Source organism: Parus major, chromosome 8, assembly GCF_001522545.3.
Source record: "Parus major isolate Abel chromosome 8, Parus_major1.1, whole genome shotgun sequence".
Taxonomy (NCBI): Eukaryota; Metazoa; Chordata; class Aves; order Passeriformes; family Paridae; genus Parus; species Parus major.
The window spans coordinates 22,391,353-22,407,526 of record NC_031777.1 but is presented as its reverse complement, the minus strand read 5'-3'; the positions used below and the strand labels follow the sequence as shown (position 1 = coordinate 22,407,526).

Sequence of the window (16,174 nt, the reverse complement as noted above, 5' to 3'; positions counted from 1 at the left end):
CCTCTGTCCCTGGGGGCTGCAGCAGAGCGCTGGGGGGGGACATTTGGCAGGATCTTCCTGGCACAGGGGCCTCCGGCCATTTCTCTGCCTGGATCTGCCAAGCTTGTGCAGCCGGCTCTGCCCTCACCACTCACCGTGGCCGAGTGCGTTGGGGCCGGGAGGGATTTCACAGCAGTTCACAATGTACATGAGCTAAACAAAAACCCCCCAAAGTTAGAATCCCCCCTTCCAGCCAGGCACATCCTGCTGACCCCAGTCAAAGCCATGGTGCTCTCCTGCTCTGGGAGCAGAAATGGCTGTCCGTGCTGGCCTGGGGCTGGGAGAGCAGCATTGCCTTCAGCCATGGCAGGAAAACCTGCCCAGCCACTGCTCTGGCACCTCAGACACCCTCCTCGGCCAGTTTGGGACCAGTGTGGTAACCAAAGGCGCAGCCCCTGTGCTGGCTGGGCGTTGGGTGTGCCTTGGTCTGGGTTTGGCGGGGCACTCACTGATGAGGAGCCTGTCTCCCTTCAAAGCGCAGTTCAGGACCCCCTTGTCGCCGTGATTTGAGGTGGGGACCGCCTGGCTCCGGGGCTGAGCAGGGCACCAGCCATGTCCATGTGTGGGGCTGCCATGAGGGTCCTGACGTGCAGCCCCACAAGCACATGGGAAGGACAGCGGGCCCCCCCTCACCTCCCCTCACCAAAATGCAGGTGCTCCTCCCCGACCAGTGCGCCAAGGCAGCCGCAGTCCCAGCAGCACTGGTGAGGCTCCGTCAGCAGCTACGTGCTGGATTTGCAGGAGGGTGGAGGCCACTTTTTGGGGGTGTTTATCCTGCCAGACAAGGGGGTTTGAGCCTCCTGCCCAGTCCAGCTCAGTGGTGAGCCCTCTGACTGTTGAGCAGGCAGAGCTCTGGAAAACTCAGGGCTGCGTGGAGATTTTGGGGCAGACAGGAGCAGACCCCAGGGCTCTCCAGCCCTGCTCACTGGGAAGGCAAAGCCACCTTCTTGTTTCTGCCTTCGCTGCCCCTCACGCAGGGGGTGCCACGGGGTCCTCTCCGAGGGAGATGTGCCCAGGGACCCCTGCCCACAGGTGCTGAGGATGTGGAGATTCCCTACAATCCCTAATTCCCTACAAATCAAGGAATGTCCGCAGCAGGAAGCGTGTCCTGGCCGGAGAGCCTGGCCCATGTGGAAGGTCTCAGTGTAGGCACCCCAGCCCTGTGTGCACTCAGGTGAAAGGATAACAAAATTTTAAAAAATGTAAAACCCATAGTTTTTAGTAGGGAAAAAAAGCCCTCGAGCTGGATTTTGGGGTAGGCTGGGGAGGGCACTGCTGTCTGCAGGACGTGCTCTGGCCATGGCCAGGTGTCCAGCCCTGCTGTCCAGGGGGACACTGGGTGCTGCCTTCCCAGTGCTGTGCCATGGGGTGTCCCTCCATGGGGTGCCTTTCCTGGGGTGATGCCAGGGTGTGCAGGCACCTCAGTCAGGGACGTTCTGTCCCACAGCCACGTCTTTCTGCGGCACAGGAGCAGTGTGTGCCATTTTGTGTCAGTTTAAACCCAAACCTCCCAGCTCACAGGGTTCCCCTTAGAGTAAAAATCTCCGACAGCCTCTTGGAAGAGAAGGTACTTTTGTTTCGGTTTGGAATTTTTTGGTTTGGTTTTATTTTTGAAAATTCTTCCCATTATGATTCCATTTCCAGACAGAGGTTTGAGGGATGTTTTTCTGGGAAAAAAGCCCTCATTTATATTTCTGTGATGACAGCATACCCCCATCCCCCCAGCCCCGAGTGCCCTCAGTTCCCACCGAGCCCTGGTGCCACACAGGGACCCTGAGCTGGCTCAGGCTGTGGAGGAAGCCCTGAATGACAGACACTGCATGTCCCAGCAATGCCTTTGAGCCAGGGCTGCCTCTGCAGGGAGGAATGGTCCTTTTTTTAATTAAATAACATCCCAAAAATGGCTCTGCAGCAGATCTGGGTCCCAGGGGACTTCCAGGATCTTCCTGGTTGTTTTGCCCCTGACTTGGTGTCCTGGGCAGCACCACTGCCTCGAGGCATCGCCTCCACTTCCCTGGGGCTGGAGTCGAGTGGGACATCAGGATGCTGGGGCCCAGTCTGGCACAGCTTGGAGCTATTCCTGCTGTTCCCAGCATGGAGAAAGTTATTTCTTTGCAGTCACCACCTTTGCCATTGATTTGGAGGAAAAGCCCAGTTTCCCTAATTACAAAACCACTCATGCACTGGGGACATTTTTGCATGAGATTCCAACAATGCACTTTGCTTTTAAGCCTGAAATCTTCCCTGATCCCACCCAAGGCACCAACACACCCTCACTGGGTGGCAGAGGGGACACCCTGGCTGTGCTTGGGGGTTGTGGCCATGCCTGGGGACTGGAGCAGCCACCCACGAGTGGCAGGTTTGCATCATTATCTGTTCTCCAGGGAGCACCAGAGCATCACCACAGTGAGGATCAGAGCCTGGATCTACCTGTTGCAGCCAGGTTGTGTTTTTTGCAAAAGATTGAAGGCAGCGTGGCCCTGCCCAAAGTCCCTCTTCTATTTTTTTATTTTTTTTTTTTTTTTTTAGCCTTTCCACATGCTGTCCGTGCTGCAGCAGTCACACACAGCCCTGGTGTGCTGCAGCCAGTGACACCCCTGGCAGCCCCCTGCCTTTCTGGGGGTCTCAAGGCCACTAAAGAGAGAGCAAGGAGAAATGCCAGCACTGCCTGCCAAGGTCTCCTTTGGGTTTAACCTACACAGGAAGGGTTTATCAGCTGGGGTGAGAAAGAGGGATGGATGGATGGATGGATGGATGGATGGACATAACATGCCCTGGGGTAAGGACAGCTGCCCTCCTGCTTGCCAAGGAGCTTGCTCCTCTCTGCTATATTCTGGAGATGGGTGTCCTGGTCCTGACCCAGGAGTCAGGAGCACATGGGGATTTTGCTGTGGGAAGCCTTGCCCCTGTTTGGCTGAAGGGCTCTTCATGGGCTGAGGGAGATCTACAGCAGCCAAGGGGAGACTGAGTCCTCCCTGGGCCCTGCTGTGCACACCTGAGAAGCCAGGCAGGTGAGAGCTGCAGAGAGAAGTGTCTGTGGTGGGCATGGATCTGAGTCCCCAGCTCCTGCCTGGTGTCACTATGGGCTGTGGGTGATGAGAGAGAGGGACAGTCTGAGTGCCATGGGAAGAGAGGTGGGGAAGGGGTTTTTAGCTTGGAGGATCTCCATGCCCAGTATGGGGTGCTCCCCATGGGTAGGGCACATGCCTGAGCAGGTCTTTGCACCTCAGCAAGCAGCTGAGCCCCCAACGGTGACTCTTATTGCAAAAAGAGGATAAAATAAAGGGAGAAGTGCTCCAAAATTAGATATGCATGAGCCAAAGCGTTGGTTGTGGCTGTGCCAAAGCAGCAGCTTGATCCTGTCCTGGGGCAGCTGAGGAAAGTGGAATTCCTGCAGGCAGGAATTTCCAAACCCCCCTCTCCCCTTCTTTTCCCACAGGACTCCCCGGGCAGGCAGAGCTCGCCGAGCACCCCGCTCTCCCCGAGCAGGCGCTGCCGACCGTGGCCAGGCTCATCGAGGCTCTGGAAAAACAAGGTACGGAGAAGCACGGCCCCGAGCCGCCGGGCACAGCCGGGGGCACACACGGCCACCCGCCCTGCCCTCTTCAGAGCCCCAAGAGCATGGCCGGAGCCAGAGCTGTCCCCATGCCCCCCGGTCCCCGCGGGCAGGGCGAGGAGCGCGGCCCCTGGCTCGGGAAGGAGGAGGTGGGCTCAGCACTAACCCCGCTCTCCCGTCTGTGTCCCAGGGCTCGACAGCGAGGTGCTCTACAGGTCGGGCCCCGGCGTGCTGGGGGATGCCGAGCTGAAACAGGCCCTCCTGGCTGGTGAGTCCCGCATCCCCGCCGTGCTCCCAGGAGGGAGGGGGGCTGTGGAGGTGATGCTGCCCTGGCAGGGAAGGGTTACGGCACCAGCATCATCACAGCCCTAATCTCAGCTCGCCTGCATGCGGATCCCCCTCTTCTTCCCGTGTGATGCAGCTAAAAGTGATGCAGGTGCAGGGCAGGGCGCTTCAGTAGATTTTTTTTTGTTTTGGGGGGGGTGGTAGGGGGGGAGAAAAATACTCGAGTTTTTAAGGGGTTTGTGTCTGAGAAGCAAGACACGGAGAAAGCCTCTTGTGGACAGGGAAAAAGAAAGAGGAAAGGGAAAGGTTTTTATTTACAAGAATGGGAAGCTGTTTGCAGGACTTAGGGGCAAGAACAGGGTGGGGGGGAAGGGGAAAACCATCTCCCCATACCTGCTTCTAAATCCACGGCTGGGGTAGGAGGGCACACGGCGGGGAGCGCTGGGGCCGCGATGGATCCAGCGTGCCGCTCAAATCTGGGTTTTTTGGGGGGGTGGGGGGTGCGTGGAGCACCCCCATCCTCCGGCCGCGGTGCCCAGAGGGCGGCACTGTGACACCAGGCACGGGCGGCCCCACACAGCCCCGGGCTGGCCCCGCATCCCACCGCATCCCGGGCGCTGCCGGCCGGGGGGCGGCGGGAGCCGGGCGGTGTTGCTGGGGAGAAGGGCTGTGATGAAATCGCTATATTAAGCACCATGACCTCATCGCTTCCCGCGCACCGGGAGCCGAGTCCCGCCGGGCGGGGAAGGAGGGATGCAGGAGAGGAGAGCTAGAGCTCGCAGGGATGCTCCTTCCCCTCTGCCCGAAGAGGGCTGTGCTCCCCGCGGAGATGATGGGGTTGGAAGCACCCCACCGACCCGCTCTTCTCCCCCAGCTGCGGGCTGGAGCAGCGGGTGCTCTTCTTCACAGCCTTGTACCCCGGGCCAGATTTACTGCTGAGCTCTGGAGGAGGTGAGGGCATCCGAGAGCAATCCCCTGGACTGCCCTGGGTGCTGGTGCCTAGGCTGGGCATGGGCAGCAATACCAGCATGAGAAGGATGTTTTGTTTTCCAAGCACACAAGAGTTATGGGTCCTCCGTTCTTCCCGTGTAGTTGAGGCAGCATCCCAGGCAGGTCCAGGGCTCCCCACAGAGCAGCAGCACAGCAGTTACTGCCAAAATCCTGCTCAGCCTTAGGAGATTCTCCCAGCCCAGGGGCAAACCCTCTGGCTTGTCCAGAGCTCTGGGCACTTGGTGGGTCTGTCCAGGTCTGTCCATCTCCCATGGCACAGCCCAGCACTGGTCAGAGAAATGCCATTGTGGTTTTCAAAACATTTGAAAACCCTTAAAAATCACCAGCAGCACTGGGAGACACGATACTCCCAAGTCCACACCTCCTCTGAGACTGAAATCTTTAATTGGGCACCTCAGGGGGCTGCCCCATGTGCTCAGCAACACTGAGCTGGGCAAAGTCAGAGCTCCCCAGAGTTGGAGGGGGTAGGACAAGTCTCACACTTATTAGCTCTCAGCTGAAGGGGCTGATGCTCAGCCATGCCAGAGGGATGCTCTGCAACAGGATGGGAATGACGTCCCTGGCAGAGTCAGGCATCCCAGCAGAGGCCAAGCTTGGCAGTCTGCTCCTACTGCAACCTCCTGCAGAACCAGTGGTGCTTCCCCAGGACCCTGCCTGAGCCCATTCTGGGCTGGGGGGGGGCAGGAGAGCATCCCTGCTTTGTCTCCCCTACCAGCCCTCTCATTGCATTTGGCAGCACAGAACAGCCCTGCTGAAACACTGGAGTTTGCTTGCCCCATGTGTGAGAAGACAGAGGTGACAGTCACATTTCCCTTCCTCCCGTGCTCCTGGTGGTTCACCCCTCCAGCGTCCCATCTCTGCCAGCAGCCTGCCTGCAAAAGCCAAGCCTCATCTTGGGGAATGGGGAGAAATCAGAGCCAGGGTTGGTGGTCGCTGGAACCAAACCACGTCTCAGCTGGGGAGAAAACCGGGCTCCCACCGAGGGTTTCAGCTTCCCTGTGAATACCCAAATTGCACTGGTGTTTGGCAGTGGTGGCAGGAAAACCGCTAGAGAGTGCAAGGAAAAGGAGCAAGGGCTGGAAAAGTTCAGATGTTGGTTTTCTAACCCCCACATCTCAATGTGTCAGAGAACTCAGCACGTTTTCTGCACTGAAAGAGCATCTAAACTTCCAGAGGGAAGAAAGAGAAGGACCTTGGGAGACAAGGGAACAAGTCAGAGCAGCCTTGGCTGTGCCTAGGAGCCTGTGGGTACTGTGCTCCCAGGGCTGGCAGCGCAGGCACTCGTCTGAGTTGTGCTGACTGAACCCCTTCCCCATCCCTGACCCTTTTAGAGCCCTTACCATAGGGGATCTTAGCTGTGGGCAGTCCCTGAGCTGAACATCAGCCAGGTTTGGGATGAAGGTATCCCATCCTCATGACAGCATTGGACAGAGTGGCTCCACATGGCTCTACAGTCTGAGCTGAACCCTATCCTGGCACTGGTGACATTCTGCAGGTCAGTGGCATCTGACTGCTGTCTAGAGCCCGAGCACCAAAACTGGTATTTCTGTGATGGATGGTGCAAGAACAATTAAGAGAGGCAAGGGGGGCATGCAGCATCACTGAACATGAGAGTCAGAGTCACATGGCAGCACTAAAAAGGGACTAAAAGAAAAGCTGCAGCTTCACAGGGGTCTGGGGGGAGCTCACCAAAGGGTGGGAGGTGATCAGCAGGACCCCTGCTGCAGTGTCAGGGAAAGAGTATGGGCTGAAAAAGAGGAATAAAGCAGAGTTTCACCCTGCTGTCCCCATCCACTCCTTGCAATGCCTGGATGGGGGCTGCTTCACACCCTGGGGTGTTTCTGTCGTGTGGGGCCACACACTGACCCCAAGGGTTTCCAGCTCCCAGCGCTCCTGTTGTCCCCTGTGTCCAGCTCAGGGGCTGTTTGGAGCACAAGGGATGGGGCAAATCACCCACTAAGTCCACAGTGCCTGGGGACATGAGGTGTTTGAGCCCCTTCAGTGCCCGGTCCTGAAGTCTTCTCCCCCCCAAGCTTGCTCAGGGCTCTGTCCACTCTTCTCTCTGCCAGGGATGTGGCCGGCAGCCTTCTCACGGCTGCTGCTGGAAACTTGGGGCATTCTCTGGGTGACAGCAGCAGAGCTGTGGGTGCGCTGGTGGGTGCTGGAGCCCTTCAGAGCTGAGGGACCCGAGCTGGGGGAGGTTTGGCTTGGGAATGGCTGCAAAGTCCTGTGTGTAATGTCCGGGCAGTGCTTTGCTCAGTAGGGAAGGTCCGCATCCTTATCCGTCCTCCCCGGGGGGGGACAGTGCACAGAGATCTTGCAGGGTCCTCACCCCGGGGGTCCGTGGGTGCTCCCTATGGCTCAGACGGGACTGGACCCTTCCGGGATGGCGGCGAAGCGCTGAAACCTCCCCCGCACTTTGGAAAAAGCCCTGCTCCCATCGGGGCTCTGGAGTCCAGCTGCAGACGTAAACAGCGAGACCCTTGCCCAGATACAAGCGCAGCAATGGGAAGAGGCTCCGCTGTTGTCAGGGCCAGGAGGAGCCGGCTGCGGCTCGGGTGCCAGGGAGAAGGCGGCGGCAGAGCGAGGCGGATTGGAGCCGGTGTCTCCGGGCGTGCCGGGGCTGCGCTGCCATCCTGCGCTTTGATCTGCGGCCCGGGCGCGGAGCAGTCTGCCTGGAGACACGCTCACGTGCCCGGGAATTAGGTCAGGTCTCGGTGGGGATTAGCGAGCAATGGTGGGTCCCGGGGCTTCACCGGGGCTGCCAGGAGCTGCTGCTAGGCAGGAAGGGTCGGGGAGTGAGGAGCGGCTTTGGGGGGCCTCACGCCGCTCCCCCCATCACCGCGGTGTGGATGCACAAGGAGAGAGAGAGCATCCTCATCCTCATCCCTGGGATGCCACAGGGGATCGGAGGCCCCCGAGGGCTTTGCTTTCCCCTGGCCAAGCTCATTCCACCAGGATGACTTTCCTCCCGAGCGTGAGGCGCCCCGGTGCCTGCGGCACTGCTTTTTATTTATACCTGCAGTGGAAATAAACCCCGTGTCGTCAGAGCCTGGTGAGAGGCATGAGCTCATCTCTTATATTTGGTGGTGATGAAAGAAGGGTAAATAAACGGCAGCAGCAGAGACATCCCTGCCAGACCCATCATAAAGAACTGGGGGTGAGTTTTTGCCATCCCCTCCCATAGCTGCTGGGAAAACTGAGGAAGGGGATTGCCTTAGGGAAGGTGAGGTGGGGGAAGGCAGTCTCAGTGGGCACCCTCAAAGGGGATTGCAGCACCCCTACCCTGGCTGAGTGCAAGCCAAGGGTGCGGCGGGGTGAAACCCAGCTGGGAGAGTGTCTGGGGCTGGCAGGAGCTCCTGTGCATGGGCAGGGGGTGTCCTGGCAGCTGCCAAGTCCCCAGCACAAGGTACCAGCAATGTTACAATGATGCTGAGTCAAAGCTGGGAAATATTCCCTGATTTGGTGCACAGTTTCCCAGTAAAACCTCACTGTGAGATTCCCAGGAGCTTGAATAGCCTGATCAGTATCTGTGCAGATGGGAACATACAGCCCCCACAACTGGACAACAAGGACATCTCTCTGGCACCCACTGACAACTCAAACTAAAATGTCTGGAAGGGGTAGGGAAAATCCCAAGTCGGTATTTCAGTCAGCCCCAGCGTGGTTTGGGTGCTCCTCTGTCACAGGGACCACACACCTGAGAGCATCTCACTGCAGCAGCGTTCGGTGGCCAAGGTCCAGCTTAGCCTGCTGGACTCCCTGCAGGGAGAGGGGCCCTGGGTGCTGGGCAGGGTCTGCACCCTGTCACCCACGAGCTGCTCAGGGCTGTGGGAGCAGCTGTCACCTGTGGCCACATGCAGGGGACAGCTGGTTACCCAGACCCGCTCAAGCCTCTCCTCCAAAACAACCCCCACCTCCCCCACAGCCCCTCCTGGCTAAACATCCTCCGCATTTACCGAAACTCGGGGCTTACTCACGCCTCCCCGCCTGGCTGCAGCTCCGGGAGAGGTCCTGGAGTTTCCTGCCCAGCCTGACTCAGCCCAAAGCTCCAGCACCTTTCTGCCTCTGCTGGGATGTGGGCTCTGGAGTCGCAGTGGGAGGAGGCTGGGAGTCTTTCCCCCTGGGTCAGCGGTCATCCCACACACCCTGTCCCCAGACCCAAATTTATTCCTCCTTTTCACCCCTCCATGGGCAAGGCATGCTCACCGCTGGTCCCCGGATGCTTGCTCTGCCAGCAGGTCAGCAAGCAGGTTGTGTGTTGGAGGGGGTTGGTATGGGGTCGAGGTTGGGGTTTTGGGGTGTTTTCCTTCTATTTATGGCAGGCAGATGGAATCCCTCCGTCATTCCTCCATCATTCCCCTGGGGAAAGGATGGGAACATCTGGAGAGCAGCAGGAGAGCATTGACTCATCCTGCAGCTTCATTAACTTCTTATAGCTGGTTATCATCTCCCTCAGATAAGAAGAGAGCAGCATCCGTGGGGTCAGGCCGGTGGTAATTGTCTGGGAAGGCTCCGGGGTTAACCCTTCCCCAGCACCGGCTGAGCCTCCCCGAGCTGCCGGGGCACAGCCGCTGCTGGGGAACAGCTCAGAGCAGCCCCAGTTGTGCTCTCAGCCTGACGGGGAGCCCAGCTCACCAGGGCAGCTCCTGGGGCAGGAGAATGCTGCTGCATTTCCAGGAGGATGAGGACAACAGGCTAATGGCTACTTCTAGTCGACGTGCCACGGAGAACGGTGCCATCAGCAATCAGTCCCTGTCAGCGTGGTGTGAATCCCCCCGGTCTCCCCATCACGCCTCTCTCTGGGTGTAAAGATGTTTTTGAATTTCGCTTTGAAACCGGCTGAGCCTTCCCTTTGAACACCCCCCCAGGCTCATGCCTAACGAGGCAAACAAGCTAATTAGGCCACGGTGGAGCCCAGGGCTGATCGCCTGGGGCCAGCGCCCGGCAGCGGCCCCTTCCCTGCGCAGGAACAGCTTGTGGCTGCTCCCCTCAATCCGTGCCAGCATCCTTAAGGCGAGTGACAGGTCCCTGCAGAAACCCTCGTGGTGGATGGGAAGGGCTTTGGGGCTTGCTCGGTGCATTCCACTGATGGGGAAAGCTCTCTGCAATGCAATGAGACCCTGGGACGCCCCAGCAGCATCCCTGGGTTTTAGCCATGTACTGAGTATTCAGCCAAAAACAGGTGTTGGAGCATCTTGTGGGATGCCTGACCCCACTCTCCTCCACATGCCCAGCTCGAGACAACCTGCCAGCTCACATCTCCAGGGCAAGTTCTAGCAAAAATGGGGAACCGACTGTCATGTCCCCACAAAGCCTGGCAGAAATAACCCTTCTGGCCAGCCAGGAAGGTCTAGAAGTCTGGCTGGGAGATGGGAGCATGAACACAGACCAGAATGGGGCCAGGGTGCAGCCGGCACAACCCTGCCCACCTCGAGGATGCCAAGGGCAGAGCGGTCCGTGGGATGACGCTGTGACTTTGTGGGGACAGAAGTTCTGGTGTGCCAGAAAGGCAGCACCCCATTTGTGCTGGGTCATGTTTGGCCACGCTGGATGGCTGCCTACCCCAGCGTGGTGGCATCTGTCCCAGCTGTCCCCACACTGCCCTGGGACATAGTTCTCAGCCTTGCTCCTGACAATGAGGTAGCGTCTCCAACAGCTGGGTTAAAGGCTTTGCTTCGGGCATTGGCCAATCTGTTTTCTCTCCGTCTGGGAGCCAAATGGAAGGCACTGGCCATAAGGGACCCACTGCAGTTTGGTGTTCCCACGCAGGCAGGCTGGCTCCCAGGCTGCCTGGTCCACAGCAGGGACACTCCAACGAGAGGAGATCAAGGTCAAGGTGCTCAACAACAGCTTTTCCCAGCTGTTCCCCATCCCAGCCCTGCTGAATGTGTGCTTCTAAAGCCTTGCCCTAGGAAAGAGAGTTTCTCCCCTCTTTTGGGTTTATTGCCCCAGAAGGAAGCATAGCTGGAGTGGTTGGAGACTGTGGACATTTTCTGCTGGAAAATGCTGAGCTGGGAGATGGAGCATCTCCCAAAAACGGCACCAATTTCAGTGAAGCTGCATCTGGGGGTAAAGACCAAGCGAGGGGAGTGGAAGGGGGCTCAGAGCAGGGCAAGCCCACAATCTTCTCTGTCACTCCAGGCCATTTGGGGCCTGACCCAGCATCTTTAAGAAAATGACAAATTTTATTTTCTTTTTTTAAATTAACCATTTCAAACCATCTCAAGTATGTTCATCTTTTTTATTATTCCTGACCTCCTGCACCCCTCACCCTCTGAATTCTCCAACAAGGAGAATTTCAAAACATTGCATTTAGGTCCAATTTGAATCAAAGCCAGATTTTGAAACCTTCAGATCTTTGCAAAAGGCACCATCACCCTCCAGACAGCCAGCACCCAGCCCAGCCAGGATGGGAGACCTCCAAGACAAACACATGAGGCAATACCAAAGGATGCTGAAAGGCTTCTCCCCCCTGGAGAAGCAATTGGTGAAGACATTGGTGAAGCAATGTCCCTGTGCTGGCCTGGCCATGGGGTTCAGACAGACACATCCCCCCCTCTGTCTTCTGACAGACCGTGGGACATTTCTGCTCCTAGCACAGCCTCTGTCTTGAGCCAGAACCCCTGAACCCCTGAGCTGTGTGGCCTCAGACCCCCTTGTGTGCTTTCCCCCATTCCTGGAGCATCCTTCACCACCTCCCCAAGGCAGCCACCTTTCAGGGCTGGGAGAGGTGATGCCAATTGGGGCACATTCACAGCATTTCAGGATCACTGGGGGTCACATGGGCCTTTAGCAACTTGAATTGCCTGGGAACCATAACCCCATTCCACAGATACATTTTCCAAGCAGTTCCTGCTGGGCTGGGGCTGGCACATGGCACCTGGCCCTGAAAACTGGAAGGTTCCTGGGGCAGTTGCTCAGTTCTTCCCATGGTTCTATCCTGCAGTGGGATCCCGAGGAAAGGTGAGGCTCCCTGTGCCATGCACTGGATGTACAGTTTACTCAAAGCAGAGATGCTGCCTCGTGCTCCCCTTGGGCTCGTGCAACTCAGGGTCAGTGGAAATTGGGACAGGAATATTTTCTAGGGGAGTGGTGGCAGTGAAATCATGCACTGCCCCACTGGGGAGATGGGGGCATGGGCAAAGAAATCAGCCCCCATGTCTGGAGGAAGGCCCACAGGGATGGAAGAGCCCCAAGCTCTGTGCCAGAGGGGAAGAACCACATGCTCAGGATTCCCTCTGTCTGTCTCCCTGCAGATGCCTCAGCTGTGGACATGGACCTGTATGAGGCCCAGACACTGGCAGACGCCCTGAAGTGGTACCTCCAGGAGCTCCCCACACCCCTCATCCCTCCAGCTCTCTACAGTGACCTGGTCCACATGGCTCAAGGTAAGCACACATGGGCTCCCCCCACACCTGGGACCTCTGTGGGGCTGGAGAAACTTTGGAAGCCCCTAGAAAGGCTTCCCAACACCTCCAGGGTGGCTCTGGCCACATCCCCTGCCCAATGCTTCACTAAGGGCAGATTCTAAGAAGGGCCATTGGGAACATCACCTGTGCTGGAGCAGCACAGCAGCATTCGGGAGATGCTCTGGGAAAGAAGGGAGACCCAGGGGGCTGCTTTGCCCCCACCACAGTGTGCTCTTCTCCCTCTGCAGTGCCCAGAGGAGGAGGTGCTGCCTGCCAGGACAGGCAGCTGCCAAGGCTGGGTGATGCTGGCCCCAGAAGAAAGCGTTATTATAATATTTTGGCTCTGCTGCCTGAGAATTTTTCCTGTAATCTCATTAACTTCTGGCTTTATATGGGCACAAAAAATTCTCAGCTTTTTCAGCTTAGTGCCATTAGGAAGTGCCTTTAGATCCCTGCAAGCTCTTGAGGCTCTGTACAAATGTATAAGACCATCAGGGTTTTGGTTTTACTTGATTTCCTTTCAAATAAACAGAGCAGGGCTCATACCCAGGTCAGCAGAGCCCACAATCCATCCCAACAGTGAGCCTGGACCAAAACCCATTTCAAGTGAGTCCTCATAGACCTGTTCAAGCCCTCCCAGCCTGGGGGCCCTTGGACATCACCAGGCACACAGGAGACCCTTGTCCACTCTGTTCAACAGGACCTGAACCTCTTGCTGCTTATGAAACCAGGATTTCTTTCCCTTCCACAGCAGCTCTCATCTCGCTGCCAGTTGCTGCAGTACCCTCCATCCCTGAGCATCACCTCCCAATCCTAAGGCAGATTAGTGCTTGGGCAGATCATTCTTGGCTGCCTTAAGAGGCACTTAAAGATCACCTGTGGCCAGAGCAGCGTGGCCTTTCCCTACCATGTGCTGTTGGGAAAAGGCCACGGGCTCTTTGTGGCTTCCAGCAAGGCAGAAGGGACGCACGGAGAAGGTGAGGGATAGCTCACACCCCATCCTCCCTGCCCTGCGCTGAGACACAGAGCCAGAAGAAATACCCCTGGGGCTGGTGGCACAGAGAAGCTGCCTTCCCCTCACCCGGCAGAGGAGAAATCAAAGGCTGCCTCCCTTCCAAGGATAAAAACGCAATTAGGAAGCAATTAGCTGGGTTGCCTCGTTAAGCAACTTCAAAGGAAAGCGCCTTTCCCTGCAGCCTGTGCTGCAGCGGGCTCTGCTCCTGGCACAACAGGGGCAGGAGGAGGAGGGGGCAGAACGGTGGAGAAACCAATGGGAAGAGGATTTCTCTGGGGCTTAAAAGAAAAAATTAAAATATAAGTCTTTGAGGAGACGGTGCTGGGTTTTGGCAGCCTGCCCTGCAAGGCTCCTCTGCCCTGCTTGAGGCTGAGAGCTGGGAAAGCAGCAAGATGACCACCTTCAAAAGGGAAAAACATCCCCAAATTCCCCCTTTGGCTGTGAGCCTTCTCCTGCAGAATCCTCTAGGTGCAAAAAAAGCAGAAATTGCGGCAGGGAGGCCTGGAGCAAAGCTAAACATCCCTCAGCAGCAGCTTGTGGGATACAGGGGCTCACCAACACCCCACTGCCAACACAGCTGGGTTGCAGACCTGTTTTGGAGAGCATCCCAGACCCCTGCCCCTCTGGCTCTGGTGCACCCTGGCCCCAAGGATGGATGCTGGGAGGTGGCTGGGCATTGGCCAAGCCTCAGTCCTGGTGCAAAGAGCCACGGGGAGCTGAGTCAGCCCCCGGCCCAGCCGGGCTTTGAAGCTGGCTGAGAGCAGCCCAGCCCCGGGGACTTCCCTGTCCCCAGCAGATAAAAGGGCTGGGAGGAGGCAGGAATGGAGGATGGCTGGAGAGTGGCTGTTTCCTGTGCCTGGGGCAGCATCGCAGTCCCAGGGTGCTGAGCTCACAGCTCACAAGACCAGGGAGCCCCGGCCAAAGCTGCCAGAGGGCACTGGGGACACGGTGGGAACTCGTGGGCTGTGGGCTGCTCAGGGCACCCGTGACAGTGGTTTTGGCAGCACCTCTGTGATGTGCACTGCCATTAAGTGCCAGATTTTATTCATATGGGCAACTCGAGTATCACTGGAAGCAGCTGCACCCCAGTCAGCCCTCCCTGTGCTGTGTTTCATGGGGTGTGAGACCATGACGCAGGGGCTGCAGGAGCCTCACTGCAGCCCCACCTGCAGCCCAAACGCACATTCTCTTTTCTCCCTAAAAACCCTTTTGCCTCCCAGCTTGCTGTTTCTGCAGGGGAGGGCTGAGCCCTTAAATTCAGCAGATCTTCAAGCTGGTGCCCGTTTTCCCACCTCTGCTTTGTTCTGCTTTTACTATGGCTTTGCTGTGCCCCAGGGCAGGGCTCTCACTGTTCTCCATTCGAACAGCAGTAAGGGATTTTGAGGTGCAGCCCCTACCAAGTGAGCAGCTCAGCCCTCTGAGCTCCATCCCTGGATATGCTGACAGGGGGAATGTGCTAAAGGCACTTGACAACCTGATTTGGGGTGGTGTGAGTGGGTAAATGGGGAAGGCAAACCCCAGAAAGTAGGGGCCAAGACCCTGAAGAAATCATCTCTGTGGACCCTGGGATATCCACGAGTCCCATGGCTTATCTGGGAAGGGATGGGCTGCAAAGAAATAGTGGTGGGAGAGGTTGAGGTCAGGGAGTTTTTGGGTCTTTGGAGGGAGTAGAGAACGGCCACAGTGTGCTGGTAGGTGCTGGACTCCCATGAGAGGCATGGGGATGCACCTGACCTCCCAAACTGATAATTTTTCCCCTGTGTCCCCTCTGCTACAGAAACCCCAGGCCTGGAGGAGTGTGGCCAGCGAGCCAGAGCCCTGCTGGCCCCCCCAGCCCTGCCGCAGCCACAGGCACTGCTCCTGCGCCAGCTCGCCCGCCACTTCTGTCACCTCTGCCAGGGCAGCCACCGCAGCCGCCTCTCACCCCGAATCCTCGGGGAGCTCTTCGGGGAGCTGCTTCTGCGCCCTGTGGCGGCCAGGTGAGGTCCCCTGCCATGCATGGGACAGGGTGGGTGAGAGGAGGGTGCCCATGGACAGGCTGTCCCAACCAAGCTGGTTTTGCTGTAGGACAGCCCACCAGTGCCCCAGGCACAGGGTTCTCCCAAGGACGAGGCCAGATCTGGAAGCTGCCACTCCAGCTGTGATGCTCAGACATGACACCCGTTCCCAAAGTGACCAGGCACGATGCACACATGAGACTGGGATCCACAGCATTGCCTCAGTCCCATAGCAGATCCATTGGGGTAGCTGGCTGCTGTTCCAGGGAGTTGGGGGTCTCCAGGGAGGTTGAACTGCTGGTGTCCTCACACACCTCTCCTTCTCCTCTCAGCACTGAGGCAGGCCCTGAGCTCCGTGCAAGGATCCTCGAGTCCTTCATCATGGCCAGTGAGGTGGCAGAGCTGCCGACAGCTCCTGGTAAGAGACATCTGGCTGGAGGGGGACAGCGGGTGTGACATTCAGAGCAGTGATAGCTGCAAGTCATGGGGCAGTTTCAGTGGCTGGTGCAGTGATGAGAAGGTGCTTATGTCCCTGTGGCAGTGCCCAGGCTGTGCTGGCTTCCTGTCCCACTCCCCTCTCTCCTTTCTCCTCAGAGACAATGATTTGGGGGCATTTCCTTGCAGCCCTTCAGAAGCTTTGCAGCTGTTGTCTGGCTTCATGTCTCTGTCATTGCTCTCTGGTCCCTGGGTTTGTGATGCAGACAGGTTCTGCTCCCCCATCTTGGGAGCTCAGTATGAGTTGGGGGGTCTTGCTGGGGGGCTCATGTGCAGCTTGTTTTGGAGAGCAAGGATCTGGATATAATCTGGGAGGGAAAAAAAAATAGCAGCAGGACCATAAAATGGCAGAATGGTACTTGCT

At 57.6% G+C, this 16,174-nt stretch overlaps 1 protein-coding gene across 1 annotated transcript in view; it reads left to right on the top strand.

Annotated features, from left to right (window-relative positions):
* LOC107208273 (phosphatidylinositol 3-kinase regulatory subunit gamma) overlaps positions 1–16,174 on the top strand; it is a 78,071-nt gene that overhangs the window by 1,892 nt on the left and 60,005 nt on the right. The window contains exons 3-7 of the mRNA XM_015636505.3: positions 3,479–3,574; positions 3,786–3,863; positions 12,151–12,282; positions 15,096–15,297; positions 15,648–15,733. Of these exons, the coding sequence (XP_015491991.1) occupies positions 3,479–3,574; positions 3,786–3,863; positions 12,151–12,282; positions 15,096–15,297; positions 15,648–15,733 (594 nt within the window). The remainder of the gene's footprint in view (positions 1–3,478; positions 3,575–3,785; positions 3,864–12,150; positions 12,283–15,095; positions 15,298–15,647; positions 15,734–16,174) is intronic.